Raw genomic sequence first — 21,064 nt, forward strand, 5'->3', positions numbered from 1 at the left:
CCAGGTGGCTGCTGGGCAGAGGCTTCTGAGGAGCCGTGGGGCCGCAAAGGGCCCCCAGCGGGGGATTGGGGGGGACACCCCAGTACGGAGGAGACTCCGGCAACGGGCGTGCTCACCCCTGCCCCGCCCCCACCAGGTCCACCCCAACTCCGTGCACATCTGTGCCGTGGCCGTGGAGTACGAGACCAAGGCCGGCCGCGTCAACAAGGGCGTGGCCACCAGCTGGCTGCGGGCCAAGGAGCCGGCGGGGGACAATGGCCGCCGGGCCCTGGTGCCCATGTTCGTGCGCAAGTCCCAGTTCCGCCTGCCTTTCAAGGCCACCACGCCCGTCATCATGGTGGGCCCCGGCACCGGGGTGGCCCCCTTCATCGGCTTCATCCAGGAGCGGGCCTGGCTGCGGCAGCAGGGTGAGCGCACGCGCCCCGGACGAGTCCCGTGGGGTCGGGCGCACACCCCCACCCCTGCCCCGAGGCCCCACCTCACCCCTGCCCACCACCCCTGCCCCCGCAGGCAAGGAGGTCGGGGAGACGCTGCTGTACTACGGCTGCCGGCGCGCCGACGAGGACTACCTGTACCGCGAGGAGCTGGCCGGGTTCCAGAAGGACGGCTCCCTCACCCAGCTCAGCGTGGCCTTCTCCCGGGAGCAGCCGCACAAGGTGAGGCCTCGGGCCGGCCCCTTCGCCGCGGTGCCGGGACCGTTCCCCTCACGGTGCACCCTCACCCCCAGGTCTACGTGCAGCACTTACTGCGGAGGGACAAGGAGCACCTGTGGCGGCTGATCCACGAGGCCGGCGCCCACATCTACGTCTGTGGGTGAGTGAGGGCGTGGTGGGGGGGCGAGGCCGGCCCGCCCATGGGGGCCCTTGCCCAGCGCTTTCCTTCCTGCCCCAGGGACGCTCGGAACATGGCGAGGGACGTGCAGAACACCTTCTACGACATCGTGGCCGACGGGGGGGCCATGGAGCACGCGCAGGCTGTGGACTACGTCAAGAAGCTGATGACCAAGGGCCGCTACTCCCTGGACGTGTGGAGCTAGGCCGGCCCCGTGGGCCCCCCAGCCCAGCTTCCTGGGGATCCCCGCCCTCGCTCCCTCCCGCCAGTCTCCTGGGGGGGTCTCCGCAGGGCCCCACTCCGGGAGGCGGGCCGGCAGCGGGGACCGGTCCAGGCCCCGGGGCACGGGGTGTGTGTTTGAGGAACACTCAGGCCCTAGGGGCTGTACAGCCAGGGCTCTGCGTGGCTCGGCCGAGCCCCAACCCCTCCACATTATTTTCAATGACTGTAAATAATTTTAAATAATCTCTGAATCTTGGAATAAAGTTCTGTTTTCTGTATTTGTTATTGCTTGAGTAGGTCAGGGCTCTCTGAACTCCGAACCCGGAGAGGCCATGCGGTGGTGGCGCCGAGGCCCCGCCTGACTCTTCGGAGAGCACACACCTCGGGGCGCCTCTCTGCCACGCTTCCTTTATTCAGGCTCTGGCCCCCCACTCCCTGCAGGCCCGGCCCTCCTCTCCGGCGGCGCCTTCGGGGCCCACAGGGCCCACAAAACCCCAGGGAGAGCAGAAGAGACCCTCCCGCATGAGGCAAGCCCCCTACCGCCCCAGCTAAGGGGACAGAAGCCCCTGCCGGGCCAGGGGCACCGGAGGGAGCCGGGCAGGCAGGCCCAGGCTCATTCTTTCTTGCTCCCACGCCTCTGACTGTGGAATTTCTGGTGCACGACCCGAAGGGTGGTGAAGAAGTTGCCGAGGAAGAGGAGGAGGAAGGGGAAGCCGCACATGAGCACCTGGGGGAGGAAGCGGGGTGAGGGCGGGGCGGGCGGCCCTCGCGGCGTCCCCGCCCCCCAGCCCAGGGGCCCGGCTCACCTGCCACTCCTTGCACTCGGGGTCCCGGGCCAGGCTGAACAGAGTGAGCGCGTTGAAAAGCTGCCAGAACTGGAGGGATGGAGGGATGGAGGGTTTCAGACAGAAGCCGGTGCCGCGACGGCCCACAGCCAGTGCTGGGGACGCCGGCCGGGCGCGCGGGGCGGGGGCCGGGCGGACGACTTACGTGTCCGAAGAAGAGAAAGGGCAGCAGGAAGGTGAGGCCGCGCCACATCCAGGACTGGAAGCCCTCTGCGGGGGAGGGGCGGACTCGGTCTCAGCCCCGCATGGCCGGGAACGGCCCCGCCAGGATGCCCGGGGGTGGAGGCTGCACCTGACTCACCCACAGTGAGGTCCATGGTGTGCCTCTCGCCCAAGGCCCGCAGGCGGTATAGACAGCCGCTCTGGTAGTAGTACTGCAGGAACTGCACGAAGCCTGGGCCGGGAGCAGCGGAACTGGGCTGGGCCCGAAGCCCCCACCGCCCCCCAGCCCGCTCCCGGTGGGAGGGGTTCCCGCGTGGAGCAGGGCCCCCCGAGACACTCACTCTGGTACATGGAGAAGGACAAGAACTGGTTCCGGAACTTCTGGTACATGAGGCCGTCGGGCCTAAGGCAGAAAGCGGAGAAAAGGGCAGGAAGCTCAGGGACACCCCGTGTCTGCCTCGCGCCCCCCCGCACCCCAACCCCCACGCCCCGGGAGCCACTCACCACGTCAGCATGACCCCTGACAAGAAGGTAGACACGTAGTGATGGAAAACCCACCAGCCTTTGATCCTGTAGTGGGGAGTGGCTGTCACTCCCGTCCCCTCGGCCCCGAGGATCGGAGCTCGGGGACGGGATGCCAGGCTGCGTTGGGAGGAAGCCAGTCCCCCGAGGCCCGCGGCCCCCCGCCCCCCCGGGTGGCTCCGGCAGCCCCCCCAACCGCCCCGGAGCAGGCCCGGCCCCGGCCTCGCGCACCGGGAGCCGTTGTTGATGAGAATGCTCTCGCGGATGGTGAGTGTGCAGTAGTACCAGACCAGCAGGAAGTTGAAGGCGGCGTCCGTCACCCTGCGGAGGGCACAGAGGGTGGGCGCCGGCGCCGGCAGGGAGCGGGGTGCGGCCCCGAGCGGCAGGACACCCACCTGGAGTTGAGGAGGAAGCGGCAGGTGAAGGAGATGAGGATGAGGATGATGGTGAGGTAGAGCTTGAACTTCTCGTACTCGTCCTTGTAGGCGAACCTGGGTGGGCGCACACCCGGGGCACAGGCTGGGGTGCCGGCGGGGCCCACCCCGCCTCCGCCCAGAGGGAGGCTCCTGGTCCGGACGGGCTTCCGCAGGCGGCTTGGGGCCGGCACCCCAGGGCCGAGCCCGGGAAGCGGGGGGCAGATCGGCAAGGACCCGGGAGGGTGGAGCGCAGGGTTGGGACAGCCACTTACTTAGCCTGCTTGCTCAGGAGTGTCACGTTGACATTGCCCAGGACCAGGCTCAGGTACAACCTGCGGGAGGGGGACACCAGGTAAGGAGAGGCCCCCACTGAGGGGAAAGCCAGTAGCACAGACCGGGGGGGGGGGGGGGGGGGGCGCACCGGCCTTACCCTGACGCCCCCAGCAGCTTAAGGTTCTGACCTGGGGGGCAGTGCAGACCGGCTCCACAGGAAGGAAACATGGGGCACAGCCTTTCTGCCCGCTCCCCAGACCTGCTCCTGGGTAAACCAACATCTCCCTTGTGTTCCTCCCAACCCCCAGCAGCCCACCGAAGGGCCTCCAGGGCGTCCAGGCTCTCCCACCCGTGGAAGCCGGGCCCATAGCTCCTATGGCCCCCGTGGACCTGGGTGGGACTCGATGCCTGTGTGCACGCCCACCCCAGGGTTCCCATGGTCTCTGAGAACCTTCTGCCCTGAGTGCACCGGTGGACCTGCACCAGGGCCACAGCAGGGCCACAGCAGGGCCCCAGCAGGTCCCCAGCAGGGCCCCTTCCCGGCCGGGAAGGGCCGCCTCAGAAACTGCTCGCGCTCTGACCCCGAGTGCCCGGCCTCCCAAGCTGGTTTCACCAGGTGGACCCTGGCCCTCACTGAGGCTTCCAGGCCCCCCGATCCTGGTCTCCTTTCCCGAGCCAGCCGAGTTCCCAGGGCCCCCTTCCGTGGCAGCCACTTTCTTGTCCACCCGACCACCCCCAGCTTCCTGCCGCCATCACTCCCACCAACGGAGCCCATCTGGCCAGACGAACCCCAAGAGGTGACCATGTCCCACGTGCGCACGACATGGCGCACCCACACATGACCTCTTGCTCCCACTCGGGCTGTGGGCACAGGTTCAGGGCACAGGGCACAGGGACTTGTCCCAGGCTGTGAAGAGACGATGCGGTACAGCAGGCACTTGGCCCAGCCGCCTCTCAGCGTCGCCACCGGCTCCCTACACCATCCCTGCAGAGACCTTGTCAAACCCTCCCTCCAGGCTGACATCTCTGGGGGGTAGGGGGACCCTCCTCACCAGCTTGAAACACTCTCCCACTGCAAGTGAGAAGGGCCCACGCCCTGCCCTTCCCACCTCCCCAGGGGTTTCCCTTTGCTGGGTCTGTGCTCCGAGGGCCCTGGCCCCGGCTCCCGGCAGGGAGAGGCGCTCCAGTCTTCCCTGGGTACCGAGTAACACCAACCCCCGAGCATCCGCTTCTGCTCACAGCTGAGCTTCTGAAGAGCTGCTGCACTCTCCTGGCCCCCCAGCTCTCTGTCCCCCCATTAGCAACCTCCACCTCCACCGTCCTGTGGAGCGCTCCTCCCCCAGACTCCCCGGAGACGCTGCCCCTCCTGTGTGGCTCTTGACCCCCCGGGCCGTCTGATCTGAGGCTACTGGCCACCCCTTACCCCTGTCGTCCCCAGGGACATGGCCCTTCGCAGCCGTCTTACTGCCCCAGGCCTCCGCTGGGTGATTTTTACTCACCCTGGGGTTGTGCACTGGCCCCGGCCATCCCCCTCGGTGACTGTGACTGACCTGAGGGTCGCTCTGCCCAGCCTGCGGGGCCTGAAGCCGGGCTTCGCCTCCTGTCTCATCACCACCTGCCGCCCTGAGCTCTGGCCACATGCGCGGTTTCCACCCTCCCGCGCCTGCCAGGCTCCCTCCTGGATCCTCTCTGCTCTCCCTGACCTCCAAGCTGGGCGAGGCGTCCCTCACTGCGTTCCTCCACTCCCTGTCCTTCTGCCACAAAACACCCATCTCGGGGAGCTGTCACCGTCACTCGAGCTGTCTCCCCAGCCTGACTGCTCGGCCTCCAGCGGGTCCAGGGACCATTGCTGGCTGAGTGACGGAGCAGAGGAGCCCACGCTTCAGGCCGCTCTCCCAGGGGCATCTGGGCACTGGGCTTGGGGGAAAGGGGTCTCACCCATTCTTCTTGGGCAAATAGGCCTCCATGTCAAAGAAGAGGCCCTGGCGCTCCTTGATCTGGTTTTCCAGCTCCTGGGCGGCCTCCCTGGCCCCCAACTGCAGGGAGGGTTTGCATCTGTAGGTGGGGGCACGGAAGCCAGAGTCAGAGCCGCCCCCCTTCCCCCGGGGTATCACATAGGACACCTGCGGGGCAGGAGATGAACATGGCCCCACGGGGCGTGGGGAGGGGAGCGGGGAGAAGCCATGCCCTGGGACACGCAGGAGTCAGTGCCTGCTCTCCGCCCACCACAGATCTGACCCCCCAGCCCTAGGCCAGGGGGTATGAAGGCTTGGGGGGGGGGTCCTGGGGGAGGGGGGTCCTCACTTTTTCAGGACAAGAGCGAGCTCCTGGAGCTGCTTCTTCTGCCGAGTGATGGCGCCGGTACAGCCGTTCTGCAGCTTGGTCAGCTCCTCCAGCTTCAGGCGGTACAGCCGGTGGGTCTCCTGGGGAGGGGCAGGGGCCAGAGTGAGCTGGGGGCCGGCCTGGTAGAGGGCGGGGCTCCCCGGGAGGGTCTGAGCGGGAAAGGAGTCAGCCAGCCGAGGGACCCCTGAGATCGCCCTCTCCCGGAGGCAGGCCAGGAGAGGGGGCTCCCCCTGCAAGCCCAGAAGCTCTCACAGCACCCAATCCCGGAAACAGGCCAGGTCCCAGAAGCTTTGCTGCGTCTCCGCCCGCCTACTAGCTGTCCCCACCCCTCTCTGTCCCACCCAGAGTCTGGATTCCAGGCGCAAGGGTCTGCCTTCTGGACCAGTCAGGCTGCCTGAAGCCACTGTGGTTCTCTCAGATCCTCCTGCCTGCCCAGCCTGCTGGTGCAGGGGGAGCCGGGGCTGTCCCAGCAGCCTGCCTCCCAGGTTAAAGGTCATCAGCTTCAGCCCTTAGAACTCCTGCCGTGGAGGCCAGTCCTTTTACCCCTCCCCCCGCACCTTTGGCCCCAAGCCTCCCAGAGCACCTTGCCCCGCTGGCTGAGTTTCCAGAGGAGCAGCCTGGAGACAACCAGGGGCAGTGTGAGGAAGGTCAGGCCGGGGTGGCCAGGCTGGGAAGTAGGTCTGCCCGGCCCGGCACTCGGGCAGGAGCAGTAGCCTTAGCAGCCTTGGTCAGGCCTGGGGGCGACAGGAAGGGGCTGGAAGCGGCCCAGGAAAGAGAAAGGCAGGACGAGCCCACAGCTGTCCAGGCTCTGTCCTTCCCAGGTCTTGTTTCTCATGCCCTGAAGGGGCCACCACGCCCGGTAAAAACCCAACACGGGCCACATCTGTCTGCCAACCACTTCTCTCCTGAGACCTGCGGAGGTCTCCCTGCTGCCTCCCCCACAGAACCCCACGGTCCACACGAGCCAGATCCCCACGGTTCCTCCCATGGCTCCCTGGCAGCTTCGGAAAGGTTCCAACCCGGCCCAGGCCCCTGAGCTCCCTGGAGGGTCTGGCCCACCCGCTTCTCCCCTCGCTCTCCTTCCAGCGGCCACACAACCCTGCCTTGGCGGGTGCTGTCCTTCACCCTGGACGGGCACCGCCCCCACCCAGGCATTTGCCCTGGACACTCGCCCTGGCTGGGCCGGGCCCCCCGGACCGCTCCCTCGCCGCACTCAGCCCAGACCCCAGCGCTGCCCCAGAGCGGCTCCAGCCACGCCGGCGCCCCCAGCATGTTTGCTGAGTGACTGACCCATGGCTGGGCCCGGCCGGCTTCGACTCAGGCGGCCACTCTCCTGGGAGAGGACGGGGCTGGGTCAGGGCGGCTTTCCGGGGCCTCCACGAAGGCCCCTGGTGCGCCAGGCTCCGCGGGTTTCCGCCGGGGTCGCGGCCGTGGGGGGCTGCGCCGGACACGGAACCCAGGCCGAGGGGAAGGTCCGGATAGGACCACCAGGACCCGGGGCCTCGCCACCCTCTGGAGCGACGCCAGGGTCCACGACCCTTGACCCCGAGCCCCCCCACTTACCTGACCCGCGGCAGCCTGACCCTTGACCTCGAGCCAGAGAGCCGCAGCTCAGGGCCGCTGGGCGCCCGCACCGGCACTCACCTGGATGCTCTGGAAGTCCTGCTGCAGCTCCTCCCAGTCCCGCAGGCAGTCCCCCAGCGGGCCCGGGGCCGGGAGATGCATGGCTGCCGGGCCACGCGCCGGACAAGCCGAGTCGAGGACCGCGCCGCAACCCCGGCCCGCCCGAGTAGCCTCCGCCGCCTCCGCCGCCTCCGCCGCCGCCCCCGACCGCTTCCGGGCTCGCGCCGCCGCCGCCACCAATGGGAAAAGGCCTGAGGCCGCCAGCGCACTAACCCCGCCCCCGGCCCAAGCCAATCGGGGCCCTGGGCGGGGCCGGGGCGGGGCCAAGGGCAGCAGGGGGCGCTCACCCCGCGGCGCTCTGCGGGCCCGGGGCTGGCGCGGTGGTTTCCGGCCGGGGCTGCGCGTGTCGTGCCAGCCGCGTGCAACGGCCCACAGAGCGCCGGCCCGTCGTGCTGGCAGTAAACCGAGGCGCACGGAGGTGACCCCTGCCTCGAAGACTCTCGTCCTTGGGAAAGCGGAGCCTCTGCAGGGGGAGGATTCTGAACCTCTCTTCTACGGCGGCCGCCGGTCGCCCTGACCCCAGGCTCGCCGCGGCGGATCTTCCAGAGCCAGCAGACGGCTGGGCCTAACGCACAAGCTATTCCACATCGTGCCCCTGACGGAAACTTTCCAGGGCTCTGCCCTGGAGTCCCCAACCCACAGAGCCATCGCTTGCAGCCTTCCCAGTCTCTGTCCAGGCTCCTGTCCTAACTGATCCCAAGCCTGAGTCCACGGGACAGCCCTTACCTTAGAGCAAAACCCCACTCCTTGAGGGCTTGGGCTTCCATGGGGGAGAGGGGGGACTCCCCCCCCCCCCCCGCCGCAAAGAGTCCTGGGAGGGAAGATGACCTTCACCTCTATGTCCCTCACCAGCTGCACGCAGGGGGCAGGGAGCGTCTGCTGAATGACATGGGCATCCTAAATTCCCTGTCAGTCCCATCCTCTGCCCTCTCCCGACTGGGGCTGCGGGTGCAGCCAGCGCTGGGAAGTGCATTCTGAAGAAAATTCCCTTTAAGACCTGAGGAATTTCTAGAAACAGGGGTGTAGGAGATAGGAGGGGTGGAAATCTCTTCTTGAGGAACCCAGCCAGGAGGAAACGATTTGGGAGGAAGGAAAGGAAATCCGAACATGGCTTCGACGGGCAGAGTGGTGGGGAGGGCTGGGACCCAGGGTGAGACAAGACTGTATTTGTGCCAGGAGCCTCCCAGAGCTGCGGAGCCTGGCACCTGGGCCAAGGCTGGGCCTGGCGGATCTCCACCCGTGCATGGGCACTTTGACAGCCTGTGAGCCAACCGAAGGCAGGGGGAACCCTTGGAGCTCCTCCCAGCCAGCCTCCGAAGGTCATGGGGGCATGTGGGAGAGCTGCTCAGAAGCCCGACGTTCTTCCAGAAGCAGCCTCCATCGAGCGGCGGGGCCGGGAAAACCCTGGGACAGGGGTTCTCGCAGAGTCTGGGCAGAGAACACCGGCTCCGGGGTGTGGACAAGGAGTCCGAGAAGAACTGCAAGAGGCGGACACAGGACTCCAGGCAGCAAAGGCCTTCTCTTTCCACACCAACCCAGCTACACGGCCTGGCCCACTACCCCCGGGAGGCCCTCAGGACCCGGAGCTGGACCACAGAGAAGATCAGTAGAGTGGATCCAAGATGTCTGTGACAGAGTCTCCGAGGATGACCTTCTCCCACTCGGACAGCTGAGCCACCAAGGCCTGGCTGGGATGCACGTTGTTTTTGCATTTCTTGACATGGGCCCAGGACTTCTGTCAATGCAAGGAGGAGAAAGCGGACTTTGGGATGGGACCGGGGCCTTTCCACCTACATACAGCGGTGGCATCTGCCCAGGGGCCAGCAGCATGGCTTTGCGGCAGGACACAGAGGCAGCAGCAGGCCAGCACTGATGCAAGACTCGTGGGAGCCACTCTGTCTTGAGCAAGTCCCTCTGCTGCTGGACACGGACACAGGGACCCCTCCTGCTTCAGATGGCCCCTGTGAAGCTTCAGATAACGTGGGTGGAAACTCCCGTGGGCAGGAGCGCACCATGGCCGTGCCCGGCACACAACGCGACCTCAACAAAGGTTTGCACTGTGAACGGATAAATTCATGGGAACGGGAAGAGCACTGTGAGGGGAATTCTCCAAAGGAGGGAAACTGAAGCCGCTTGCTTTCAAGTGTCCACCTTAAAACACAGGAAGGAAGAGGACAAGCCAGTCTCCATCTAGACTGAAGACAGAGGAAAAAGGAAAAGGTCCAAGCGGGGCCTCAGCAAACGAGGAAGAGAAAAATGCACCCGAACATAATAAAGGCCACAGACGACAAGCCCACAGGTAACATACTGGTGCAAGATGGAAAGCTTTTCCTCGAAGATCAGGAAAAAGACAAGGATGCCCGCTTTTATCATTCTGCTTAACATTATACTAGAAGTCCTAACCACCAAAGGAAGGAAGGGAGACAGGAAGGAAGTGGGGAAAGGAGAGACGGAGGGAGGGCAACAGGGAGTCCAAATTGGAGAAGTAAAATTACCTGTTTGCAGAGGACATGGCTGTATGTGTAGAAAACCTTTAAAGATTACACCAAAACAAAAATCTGTCAGAATAAATGAATTTAGCGGTGTTGCCCCATTATGCAACTCCAAATCAGTTGCATGTGTATACATTAATGATGAAATCTGAAAAGTCAATTAAGAACACAATTCCACTTATGGGACGCCTGGGTGGCTCAGTTGGTTGAGCGGCTGCCTTCGGCTCAGGTCATGATCCCAGCGTCCTGGGATCGAGTCCCACATCGGGCGCCTTGCTCATCAGGGAACCTGCTTCTCCCTCTGCCTCTGCCTGCCATTCTGTCTGCCTGTGCTCGCTCTCTCTCCCTCTCTCTCTCTCTGACAAATAAATAAATAAAATCTTTAAAAAAAAAAAAAAAGAACACAATTCCACTTATAATGGCACCAAAAGGAATCTGATACTTAGGAATAAACTTAACCAAGGAAGTAAAAGACCCGTACCCTGAAAATTACGAAGCATGGTTGGAAGAAACTTAAAAAGACACAAATAAATGGGAAGACATCCTCTGCACGTGGCTCGGAAGACGGCACTGTTAGGAGGCCAGGACTACGCAAAGCCTCTGGAGATTTAACGCAGCCTCCACCAGATCCCAACAGCATTTCTTGCAGAAACTGAGAAACCCGTCCTAAAACTCATATGGAATCGCAGGAGACCCCAAATGCCAAAACAATCTTGAAAAAGGAGAACAGCACTGGAATGCTCATCCTTCCTGATTTCAAATCTCTGAAGTTATTACAAAACTACAGTGATCGAAACAGTGTGGTGTTGGTATAAAGACGGACATTTAAACCAAAGGAACAGGACAGACAGCCCAGAAATAAGCCCTGGCATGTATGGCCAAATGGCTCGAAAGAGAGTGCCAAAACCGATCGGAGAAGAAAGGAGTCTTGTCAACAAACGATGCCGGGAAAGCTTGAAATCCACACACAGAAGAGCCAAGCTGGACCCCTATCTCACAGCATGTGCAAAATCAAAATGATTGAAGACTTCAATGTGAGAGCTTAAACTATAAAAATCCTAGATAAAAAGATAGCAGAAATGCTTTATAAGTTGGATTTGGCAATGATTTCTCTAAAACATCAAAAGCGCAGGTGAGGGCGCCTGGGTGGCTCAGTGGGTTAAGCCGCTGCCTTCAGCTCAGGTCGTGATCTCGGAGTCCTGGGATCGAGTCCCGCATCGGGCTCTCTGCTCGGCGGGGAGCCTGCTTCCTCCTGTCTCTCTGCCTGCCTCTCTGCCTGCTTGTGATCTCTCTCTCTCTGTCAAATAAATAAATAAATAAAATCTTTAAAAAAAAAAAAAAGCGCAGGTGATTAAAGAATGGGCAAATTGGGACGCCTGGGTGGCTCAGTGGGTTAAAGCCTCTGCCTTCGGCTCGGGTCATGATCCCAGCATCCTGGGATCGAGCCCCACATCGGGCTCTCTGCTCATCAGGGAGCCTGCTTCCCCCCACCCCCTGCCTGCCTCTCTGCCTGCTTGTGCTCTCTCTCTCTCTGACAAATTTTCAAAAAAAATCTTAAAAAAAAAAAAAAAGGACAAAGTGGACTACATCAAAATAACGAACTTCTGCTTAGTCTCGGGAAACAAACTGAGGGTTGCTGGGGGGTGGGGGGAGGGATGGGGCGGCTGGTGATGGACATTGGGGAGGGTATGTGCTACGGTGAGTGCTGTGAATTTTGTAACTGATGATTCACAAACCTGGACCCCTGAAGCAAATAATACATATGTTAATTTTAAAACTTTAAAAATAACAAACTTCTATGCATCAAAGACATGATCCCAGAGTGAAAAGGCAGCCACAGGATAGGAGGAAACATTCCCAAATCATGTATCTGATTTACGTTCAGGCGTTCATATGAAGAATATAGAAAGAGCTCCTCAAACTCAACCAAAAAAACCCAAACAATCCAATTAGAAAAAATACGCAAAGAACTTGAATAGACATTTCTCCAAAAGACAGATAAATGATCAATAAGCACATAAAAAAGTTTGCTCAACACCACTAATCATTAGGGAAATGCAAATCAAAACTACAATGAGATACCACCTCACACCCATGAAGATAATTATTATATTTTTTAAAAACAAGAATACAACAAGCATTGGCGAGGGGTAGAAGAGCTTGAACCTGGGGCGCCTGGGTGGCTCAGTGGGTTAAGCCTCTGCCTTCGGCTCAGGTCATGATCTCAGGGTCCTGGGATCGAGCCCCGCATCGGGCTCTCTGCTCAGCAGTGAGCCTGCTTCCTCCTCTCTCTGCCTGCCTCTCTGCCTACTTGTGATCTCTCTCTCTCTCTCTCTGTTGAATAAATAAATAAAATTTAAAAAAAAAAAAAAAAAAAGAACTTGAACCCTTCCGCACTGTTGGTGGGAATGTAAAATGGTGCAGCCGCTATGGAAAAACAGTATGGAAATTCCTCAAAAAATTAAAAAGAGAGGGGCGCCTGGGTGGCTCAGCTGGCTAAGCGTCTGCCTTTGGCTCAGGTCATTTTCCCAGGGTCTTGGGATCGAGCCCCGCATGGGGCTCTCTGCTCGGCGGGAAGCCTGCTTCTGCCTCTAACTCTTCTCCCTCCCCCTCCATTCACGCTCTGTCTCTGGCTTTCTCTCAAGTAAATAAATAAAATCTTTTTTAAAAAAATTAAGAATAGAGATACCATATAATCGAGCTCTTTCACTTCCGGGTATCTACCCGAAACAACTGAACCCAGGGTCTCGAGGAGATGTTAGTGCACCCGCATCAGCGGCAGCACTGTTCGCAGCGCCTAAAACATGGGGGAACCCAAGCGTCCATCAGTGGACGAACAGAAAAACAAAATGTGGCATACACACACCATGGAATATTATTCTGTCTTTAAAAAGAAGGAAATTCTGACACACGTGATAATATGGATTTTCTCAACAATTATGAGAAGTGATAACAAACCAGGCAACAAAGAGACAAATACTGTATAATCCACCAATAGAAGGAGTCTAGAGTAGCTGAAATCACAGACACAGGGAGCACAACGGTGGTTGCATGGCTCGGGGGTGGGGAGAACAGGAAGTTACTGTTTAATGGGTACAGAGTTTGTTTCACAAGACGAGAAGAGTTATGGGGATGGATGATGGTTAGAAAGTACTTAATACCACTGAACTGTACACATTAAAAAAAATGTTTTAGGGACACCTGGATGGCTCAGTCAGTTAAGCATCCAACTCTTGGTTTTGGCTCAGGTCATGATCTCAGGGTCATGAGATCAAGGCCCATGTCAGGCTCCACACTCAGTGTGGAATCTCCTGGAAATTCTCTCTCCCTCTGCCCTGCCCCCCACTTGCACGTGCTCTCTCTCTCTCTCTAAATCTTAAAAAAAAAAAAGTGGTTAAGATGCTAAGTGTTACATTATGTGTATTTTAACCCAATAAAAAATGAGAAAAAAACTACAACGAGATACCAGCTCATACCCATTAGGATGGCTATTATTTAATAAAAAAACAACAACAGAAAATACAAGTGCTGGTAACGATGTGGAGAAACTGGAACCCTTGTGCGCCGTTGGTGGGAATGTAAAATGGTGTAACTGGCATGGAAAATAGTATAGTGATTACTCAAAAAAGTAAAAATAGAATTACCATATGATCCAGCAATTCTACTCTGGATATTTACCCAAAATAACTGAAAGCAGGTGGCCAGTGGGGCTTGTGTTTATGGGTTCAACAGCACAGTGGTAAAACAAGAAATAATTCATCTCAGGGCTCAGTGCAAAAGGAGCAAACAGGCATGCCTATCTTCTGGTCTTCCCCTGAAAAAGATGTATTTACATATTTTTAAGTCTGCTTCCAATCAGCCTGAATCCAGGTGCAGACTGAGATCCTCTCCTTTAGGGCACTAAAAAGGTCCTGGCAAACCTTCAGCTACTGGAAGCCACTAAGAACAAAGCAAGCTGGTTGGACAGTGGGAAAGGTTTGAGAGACAACATGAACTAGGAAAGGGTTGAACCAGAAGGTTCATTTCTGACACCAGGCCACTTCTTCAAAGGTGGCTGTTTTCCCTAATGCATAGAAACCAACAGAGTCAAAGAAAATGAAAAACAAAAACAAAAACCAGGAATACAATCAAATGAAAGAAAAAGATAAAATCTCATAAAAACATCTTAATGAAATGGGGACAAGTGATTTACCGGATAAAGAGTTCATGTCATAAAGATGCTCACCGAGTTCCGAAAAACATTGCATGAACAAAATGAGAATTCCAGCTAAGAGAGAGAAAACATAAAGTACCAAACAAGTCACAGAGTTGAGGAATACAATAACTGAACTGAAAAAATACAATGGAAAGATTCAACCACAGACACATGAAGTGGAAGAAAAAGTCTGTGGACTGAAAGACAGTGGAGCGGAATCAAAGCAGGAGAAGAAGAGAAGAAAGATGGAAGGAAGGAAGGAAAAGAAAAAAGAAAAACAGTGAGCATATCTTAAGGGACTTATGGGCAATACCAAGAGAATCAACGTTAACATTACGGGGGTCCCAGAAGGACAAGAAAGAGAAAGGGACAGACAACTTCTCTGAAGAAATAATACTGCATACTTCCCTAGCCTGGAAAAGGAAATAAGATACCCAGAGTCCAAAGAATTCCAAAAAAGAGGCACCCAAAGAGATCCACACCAAGACCTATCACAATTAAATTGTCAAAAGTTAAAGACAAGGAGGGAATCTTAAGACCAACAAGGGAAAAACAACTTGGTACACATGAGGGAAGCCCCATTAAACTCTCAGCAGATTTTCAGCAGAAACCCTGCAGGTCAGAAGGAAGTGAGGGGATATATTCAAAGTGCTGAAAGAAAAAAACCTGCCCACCAAGAATACTCTACAGAGGGGCACCTGGGTGGCTCAGTGGGTTAAGCCTCTGCCTTTGGCTTGGGTCATGATCCCAGGGTCCTGGGATAGAGCCCCACATCGGGCTCTCTGCTCAGCAGGGAGCCTGCTCCCACCACCCCGCCTGCCTCTCTGCCTACTTGTGCTCTCTCTCTCTCTCTGTCAAATAAATAAATAAATAAAATCTTAAAAAAAGAAAAAAGAGTTGAAGACTAACGTCAATCACCTCTAGACCAGCTTTACTGGTCTTTACTTCTTTAGGCTGAAATGAAATGGCACTGACTAGTATCAGGAAAATAGGCACCATAAATATCACTGATAAAGTAAAATTCAGAATAATCTAATGTAGAGGTGGTGGGTTCACTTATAAATCTAGCATGAAGGTTAAAAGACAAAAAAGTATAAACAGCTGTAACTCTAATAATTCTGTAATGACATAAAAGACAAAAAGATGTAGATTATGACATCGAAACCACAAAACGTGGGGGCTGGGGAGTAAAAATGCAGAGCTTTAGACTGTGTGCAAACTTAAGTTGTTATCAACTGAAGACAGACTGTTATAAGTTGTTTTATGTAAGCCTCAAAACCTATAATAGATACACAAAAGATAAAGGAATAAGCATTCCACTATGGAAAAACCACCAAATCACAAAGGAGGAGTGCAAGAGAAGGAAAAAAGGAATTACAGACACAGCCAAAAAACAGCTAACGAAATGGCAGTAAGTCCATACCTACCAATAATTACCTTAAATGTGAATGGACTAAATTCTCTAATCAAAAGATAAAGAGGGACTAAATGACGACGATGTCCCATCTATATGCTGCCTAAGACACTCCAGATGTTCAGACACACACAGACTGAAAGCGAAGGGACGGCAAAAGATATTCCATGCAAATGGAAACCAGAAGAAAGCTGGGGCTGCTATACTTATATCAGAAAAAATAGACCTTAGGGAGCCTGGGTGACTCAGTCAGTTAAGCTTCTGCCTTTGGCACGGGTCACGATCCCAGAGTCCTGGGATCCAGTCCCACATCAGGCTCCCTGCTCGACGGGAATCCTGCTTCTCCCTCTGCCTGCTGCTTGCTCTCTTTCTCTCTCTCTGACAAATACATAAATAAAATCTAAAAAAAAAAAAAAGAAAAAGAAAAAATAGACTTTAAGACAAAGACTGTAATGCAAGATAAAGAATGTCATTATGTAATGATAAATGAATCAGTTCAACAAAGAGATATAACATTTATAAATATTTATGCACCCAACACAGGAGCACCTAAATATTTATTTATATATATATATATATATATAGTATAATATATATATATATAATATATATATATTAAATATTATATTTACTTTATAGTAAATATTAACAGACCTAAAGAGAGAAATAGACAGCAATATATTAATAGTAGAGGACTTTAATACCCCACTTTCTTTCTTTCTTTTTTAAGATTTTATTTATTTGTTTGAGAGAGAGAGAGCATGAGAGGGGAGAAGGCCAGAGGGAGAAGCAGACTCCCCATGGAGCTGGGAGCCCAATGCAGGACTTGATCCTGGAACTCTGAGATTATGATCTGAGCCAAAGGCAGTCAGTCACCTAACCAACTGAGCCACCCAGGTGCCCTAATCCCCCACTTTCATCAACAGATAGGTCATCCAGACAGAAAAGCAATAAGGAAACACTGGCCTTAAATGATACAATAAACCAGATGGACTTAACAGACATTTACAGAATGTTCCATCCCAAAGCAGTAGAATACACATTCCTCTCAAGTGCACATGGAACAGCCTCTAGGACAGATCACATGTTAGGCCACAAAACAAATCATAATAAATTTGAGAAGACTGAAATATTATCAAGCATCTTTCCTAGTTTTATGGTATAAAACTATAAAGTGATTATAATAAAAAATTGGAAAATGCACAAATATATGGATATTACTGAACAACCCATGGGTCAATGAAGAAATCAAAAGAGAAACCAAAAATATCTTGAAGGGTGCCTGGTTGACTCCGTTGGTGGAGCATACAACTCTTAATTTCAGGGTTGTGGGTTCAAGCCCCACACTGGGTATAGAGATTACTTAGAAATAAAACCTAAGAAAGAAAAAATGAAAAGGAAAGGAAAAGAAAAAGAAAAAGAAAAAAAAAATGGCCTTGAAGTCTCCATCAAAAAAGCATTAGCACTAATTGGGGCGCCTGGGTGGCTCAGTGGGTTAAAGCTTCTGCCTTCGGCTCAGGTCATGATCCCAGGGTCCTGGGATCGAGCCCCGCATAGGGCTCTCTGCTCGGCAGGGAGCCTGCTTACTCTTCCCTCTCTCTCTGCCTGCCTCTCTGCCTACTTGTGATCTCTGTCAAATAAAATAAATAAAATCTTTAAAAAAGCATTAGCACTAATGAACAAATTCAGTAAAGTTACAGGATACAAAATCAATGTACAAAAATCAGGTGCAGAGCACCTCGGTGGCTCAGTCGGTTGAGCCTCTGCCTTCAGCTCAGGTCATGGTCTCGGGGTCCTGGGATCGAGCCCTGCATTGGGCTCTCTGCTCAGTGGTGAGCCTGCTTCCCCCTCCCTCTCTGCCTGCCTCTCTGCCTACTTGTGATCTGTCAAATAAATAAATGAATAAAATTTTTAAAAAATCAGGTGCACTTCTATGCATTAAAAATAAACTATCAGAAAGAGAAATTAAGAAAGCATTTACAACTGCATCAAAGAGAACAAAATACCTAGGGATAAATTTAACCAAGGGGGTGAAAACCTGTACACTGAAAATTATAAGACTTTGATAAAAAGAAACTGAGGAAGAAACAAATAAATAGATATTCCATGCTCATGAATTAGAAGAATTAATATTGTTAAAATGTCCGTACTACCCAAAGCCATCTACAGATTTAATATAATCCCAATCAAAATTCCAATGAAATTTTTCACAGAAATAGAACAAACCATCCTTAAACATGTATAGAACCATAAAAGACCCTCAAGTAGCTAGAACAATCTTGAGAAAGAAGAACAAAGCTGGAGGTATCACATCCTGATTTTGAACTATATTAGGAAGCAATAGTAATCAAGGCAGTATGGTATGAGCATAAAAACATACACCAAGATCAATGGAACAAAATGATCTAGAAATAAACCCACACATATATTTTCAACTAATTTATATGACAAAGGAGGGCTCAGTTGTTAGGTGTCTGCCTTCGGTGCAGGTCATGATCTCAGGGTCCTGGGATTGAGCCCCAAATCGGTCTCCCTGTTCAGCGGGAAGCCTGCTTCTCCCTCTCCCACTCCCCCTGCTTGTGTTCCCTCTCCCGCTGTGTCTCTCTGTCAAATAAATAAATAGACAAATCTTTTTAAAAAAATTATGACAAAGGAGATGAGAATATAGAGTGGGTAAAGATCAGTCTCTTCGATAAATGGCATTGGGAAAGCTAGACAGCCACACACAAAATAGGGAAACTGGACCATGTCTCACTCCATGCACAAAAATCAACCCCCCAAAAATTAAAGGCTTGAGTTTAAGACCTGAAACCATAGTGCTTGGAAGAAAACATATCCAGTAAGCTCCCTGATATCAGTCTTGGTGATGATATTTTGGATTTAATACCAAAAGCAAAAGTAACAAGAACAAAAATAAACAAGTGGGACTACATCAAACTAAAAAGCTTTTACACCATGAAGGAAACCATCAACAAAGTGAAAAGGCAACCTATGGAATGGGAGGAAATATCTGTAAATCACACATCTAATAAGGGGTTAATATCCAACATATATAAAGAACTCTTGCAACCCAATGGGGGAAAAAAATCTGATTTTAAAAAGAGCAGAAGAGGGGCGCCTGGGTGGCTCAGTGGGTTGAGCCGCTGCCTTCGGCTCAGGTCGTGGTCTCGGAATCCTGGGATGGAGTCCCGCATCGGGCTCTCTGCTCAGCAGGGAGCCTGCTTCCTCCTGTCTCTCTGCCTGCCTCTCTGCCTGCTTGTGATCTCTCTCTGTCAAATAAATAAATAAAATCTTAAAAAATAAATAAATAAATAAAATAAAAAGAGCAGAAGATCTGAATAGACATTTCCCCAAAGAAGACATACAGATGGTCAAGATGTACTTGAGAAGGTGCTCAACATTACTTATCATCAGGGAAATGCAAATCAAAATCACTAATGAGATAGCGCCTCACACCTGGCAATATCTCGTTTTGGCTGTTACCAAAAACATAAGAAATAACAAGTGCTGAAAAGGGTGAGGAGAAGAGGGAACCCTTATGCACGGCTGATGGAAATGTAAATTGGTGCAGCTACTAGGAAATTGTATGGAGGTTCATCAAAAAATTAAGAACAGAACTACCATATATGATCCAGGATTCCACTTCTGGGTATTCATCCAAAGGAAACAAAAATACTAACCCAGGGGCACCTGGGTGGCTTAGTGGGTTAAAGCCTCTGCCTTCAGCTCAGGTCATGATCCCAGGGTCCTGGGATCGAGCCCCACACCGGGCTTAGCAGGGAGCCTGCTTCCTCCTCTCTCTCTCTCTGCCTACTTGTGATCTCTGTCTGTCAAATAAATAAACAACATCCTAAAAAAAAATACTAACCCAAAAAAGTATCTGTACCCCATGTTCACTGCAGCATTATTCACAATAGCCAAAATATGGAAACAACCTAAGTGGCCAGTGACGGATGAATGGATGAGGAAGATGTAAAATGGAATGGAACACACAACGGAATATTATTCAACCATTAAAAAGGAGGAAATCCTGCCATTTGTGACCACATGGATGGACCTTGAAGGCATTATGTTAAGTGAAGTCAGTCAGACAGAGAAGGACAAATATCATATGACCTCACTTGTATATAGCACCTAAAAAAAAAAAAAAAACCCAAAAAACTTAACTCAGACACAGAGACTAGAGTAATGGTTGCCAGAGGTAGGGGCCAGGGCTGGGCAAAAATGGGTGAAAGTGGTCAAAATGTACAAACTCCCAATTACAAAATAAATCAGTCCTATGGATATATACAGGATGGTGACTATAGTTAATATTGTATTGTTTATTTTAAAAGTTGCTAAGACAGTAGATCTTAAAAGTTCTCATCACAAGAAAAAAATTTTTTTAACTATATATGGTGGTGGATGTTACCATTTTATAGTGATCACTGAATTGTTGTATACCTAAACTAATATAATGTTATGCATCAATTATGACTTAATAAAGAGTAAAGCAAAAAAAAATAATAATTGAATACAGGATCTCAAAGAGATATTCATACACCCATGTTCACAGCAACATTATTCACAAAATAGACAAAAGGTGGAAGTAACCCAAGTGCCCATCAACAGAAGAAGGGATAAATAAAATGTGTGTATATATACAGATACACACACACTGGTAGGTACCTGACAGAGCATCAGTCTATGTGAGGCAAAAAGTGACAGAACTGCAAGGAGGAACAGATGAATCCACTGTCACAGAGACTTTTATCCCCTCTTTATTGGTAATGGACGGATAGAACAGGCAGTAAATCAGTATGACCACAGCTGAACTCGACAGCACCATTAATTAACTCAATATAACTGACATCTGTAGAAATAGTCCATCCAACAACAGAACACACATTCTTCTCAAGCTCAAATGGAACATTCCCCAAGATGAAAGTTCATCTAAATCAATCATCTAAGCTTCCCTCTTGGGAAATGAAAAATAGAAGAGTAAATGAAGCCCAAAAAGGAAAAAAAAAAAAAAAAAGGAAATAATAAAAATTAAAGCAGGGGCACCTGCAGCTCAGTTGAACTTCCGACTCTTGCTTTCAGCTCAGGTCATGATCTTGGGGTCGGCAGACTGAGCCTCCCATTGAGCTCTGTGCTCAGTGGGGAGTCTGCTTGGGATTCTCTCCCTCCACCTCTGCTCTTCCTCTTTCTCTCTCTCTTTCTCTCTCTCTCAAAAATAAATAAAATCTTTAAAACATAAAAGCAGATATCAATGACATTGAAAACAGAAAATCAACAGGAAAAGAAAATTCAGTGAAACCTAAAGCTGGTTCTTTGGGAAAAAAAAAAAAAAAAAAAAGAGGCACAGGATGCCCTGGTGGCTCAGTGGGTTAAGCCTCTGCCTTCAGCTTGGTTCATGATCTCAGGATCCTGGGATCGAGCCCTGCATCAGGCTCTCTGCTCAGCCAGGAGCCTGCCTCTCTGCTTACTTGTGATGTCTCTGTCAAATAAATAAATAAAAATTTTTTTTTAAAAAACCTCAAAATTGAGAAGCCTCTGGCCAGGTTACTAAGAAAAGGAAGAAAATACAAATTATTAATATCAGAAATGAAAAATGAGACATCAGTACAGAGCCCATGGACATTAAAAGGATAATAAAGGAATACTATGAACAACGCCATGTCCAC

At 52.7% G+C, this 21,064-nt stretch overlaps 3 protein-coding genes across 4 annotated transcripts in view; 1 reads left to right on the plus strand and 2 right to left on the minus strand.

The window, feature by feature from the left end:
- Positions 1-1,331, plus strand: part of LOC125090969 (NADPH--cytochrome P450 reductase) — a 26,741-nt gene extending 25,410 nt beyond the window's left edge. The window contains exons 12-15 of the mRNA XM_047714291.1: positions 137-407; positions 511-656; positions 728-813; positions 892-1,331. Of these exons, the coding sequence (XP_047570247.1) occupies positions 137-407; positions 511-656; positions 728-813; positions 892-1,036 (648 nt within the window). The 3' untranslated portion in view covers positions 1,037-1,331. The remainder of the gene's footprint in view (positions 1-136; positions 408-510; positions 657-727; positions 814-891) is intronic.
- Positions 1,307-7,618, minus strand: TMEM120A (transmembrane protein 120A). Of its 2 annotated transcripts, XM_047714292.1 has the most exons (12): positions 7,259-7,471; positions 5,576-5,694; positions 5,210-5,326; positions 3,271-3,330; positions 2,978-3,073; positions 2,814-2,903; positions 2,565-2,630; positions 2,402-2,463; positions 2,200-2,292; positions 2,044-2,108; positions 1,860-1,928; positions 1,307-1,780 (listed from the first exon to the last, which is right to left on the minus strand). In XM_047714292.1, the coding sequence occupies exons 1-12, from the start codon at positions 7,337-7,339 to the stop codon at positions 1,667-1,669; spliced, it is 1,032 nt and encodes a 343-aa protein (XP_047570248.1). In that variant the 5' UTR covers positions 7,340-7,471; the 3' UTR covers positions 1,307-1,666. The 2 variants fall into 2 exon arrangements, with proteins under 2 accessions (XP_047570248.1, XP_047570249.1); XM_047714293.1 differs by lacking the exon at positions 2,200-2,292 and having other exon boundaries at positions 7,259-7,618.
- An 8-nt stretch (positions 7,619-7,626) lies between these two features.
- The window catches only part of STYXL1 (serine/threonine/tyrosine interacting like 1), a 63,136-nt gene continuing 49,698 nt past the window's right edge, over positions 7,627-21,064 (minus strand). The window contains exon 9 of the mRNA XM_047714295.1: positions 7,627-9,032. Within this exon, the coding sequence (XP_047570251.1) occupies positions 8,901-9,032 (132 nt within the window). The 3' untranslated portion in view covers positions 7,627-8,900. The remainder of the gene's footprint in view (positions 9,033-21,064) is intronic.

The sequence above is a fragment of the Lutra lutra genome, chromosome 18, assembly GCF_902655055.1.
Source record: "Lutra lutra chromosome 18, mLutLut1.2, whole genome shotgun sequence".
Lineage (NCBI taxonomy): Eukaryota > Metazoa > Chordata > Mammalia > Carnivora > Mustelidae > Lutra > Lutra lutra.

Bases quoted from the DNA above. Each gene is read 5' to 3' on its own strand.
- TMEM120A (XM_047714292.1), bottom strand. From the start codon at position 7,339: ATGCATCTCCCGGCCCCGGGCCCGCTGGGGGACTGCCTGCGGGACTGG. The intron at 2,464-2,564 runs GTGAGTGGCTCC...TTTCTGCCTTAG, and splicing joins TCAGGGGTCATGCTGACGTG to GCCCGACGGCCTCATGTACC. The intron at 1,781-1,859 runs GTGAGCCGGGCC...TTCCTCCCCCAG, and splicing joins CCGAGTGCAAGGAGTGGCAG to GTGCTCATGTGCGGCTTCCC.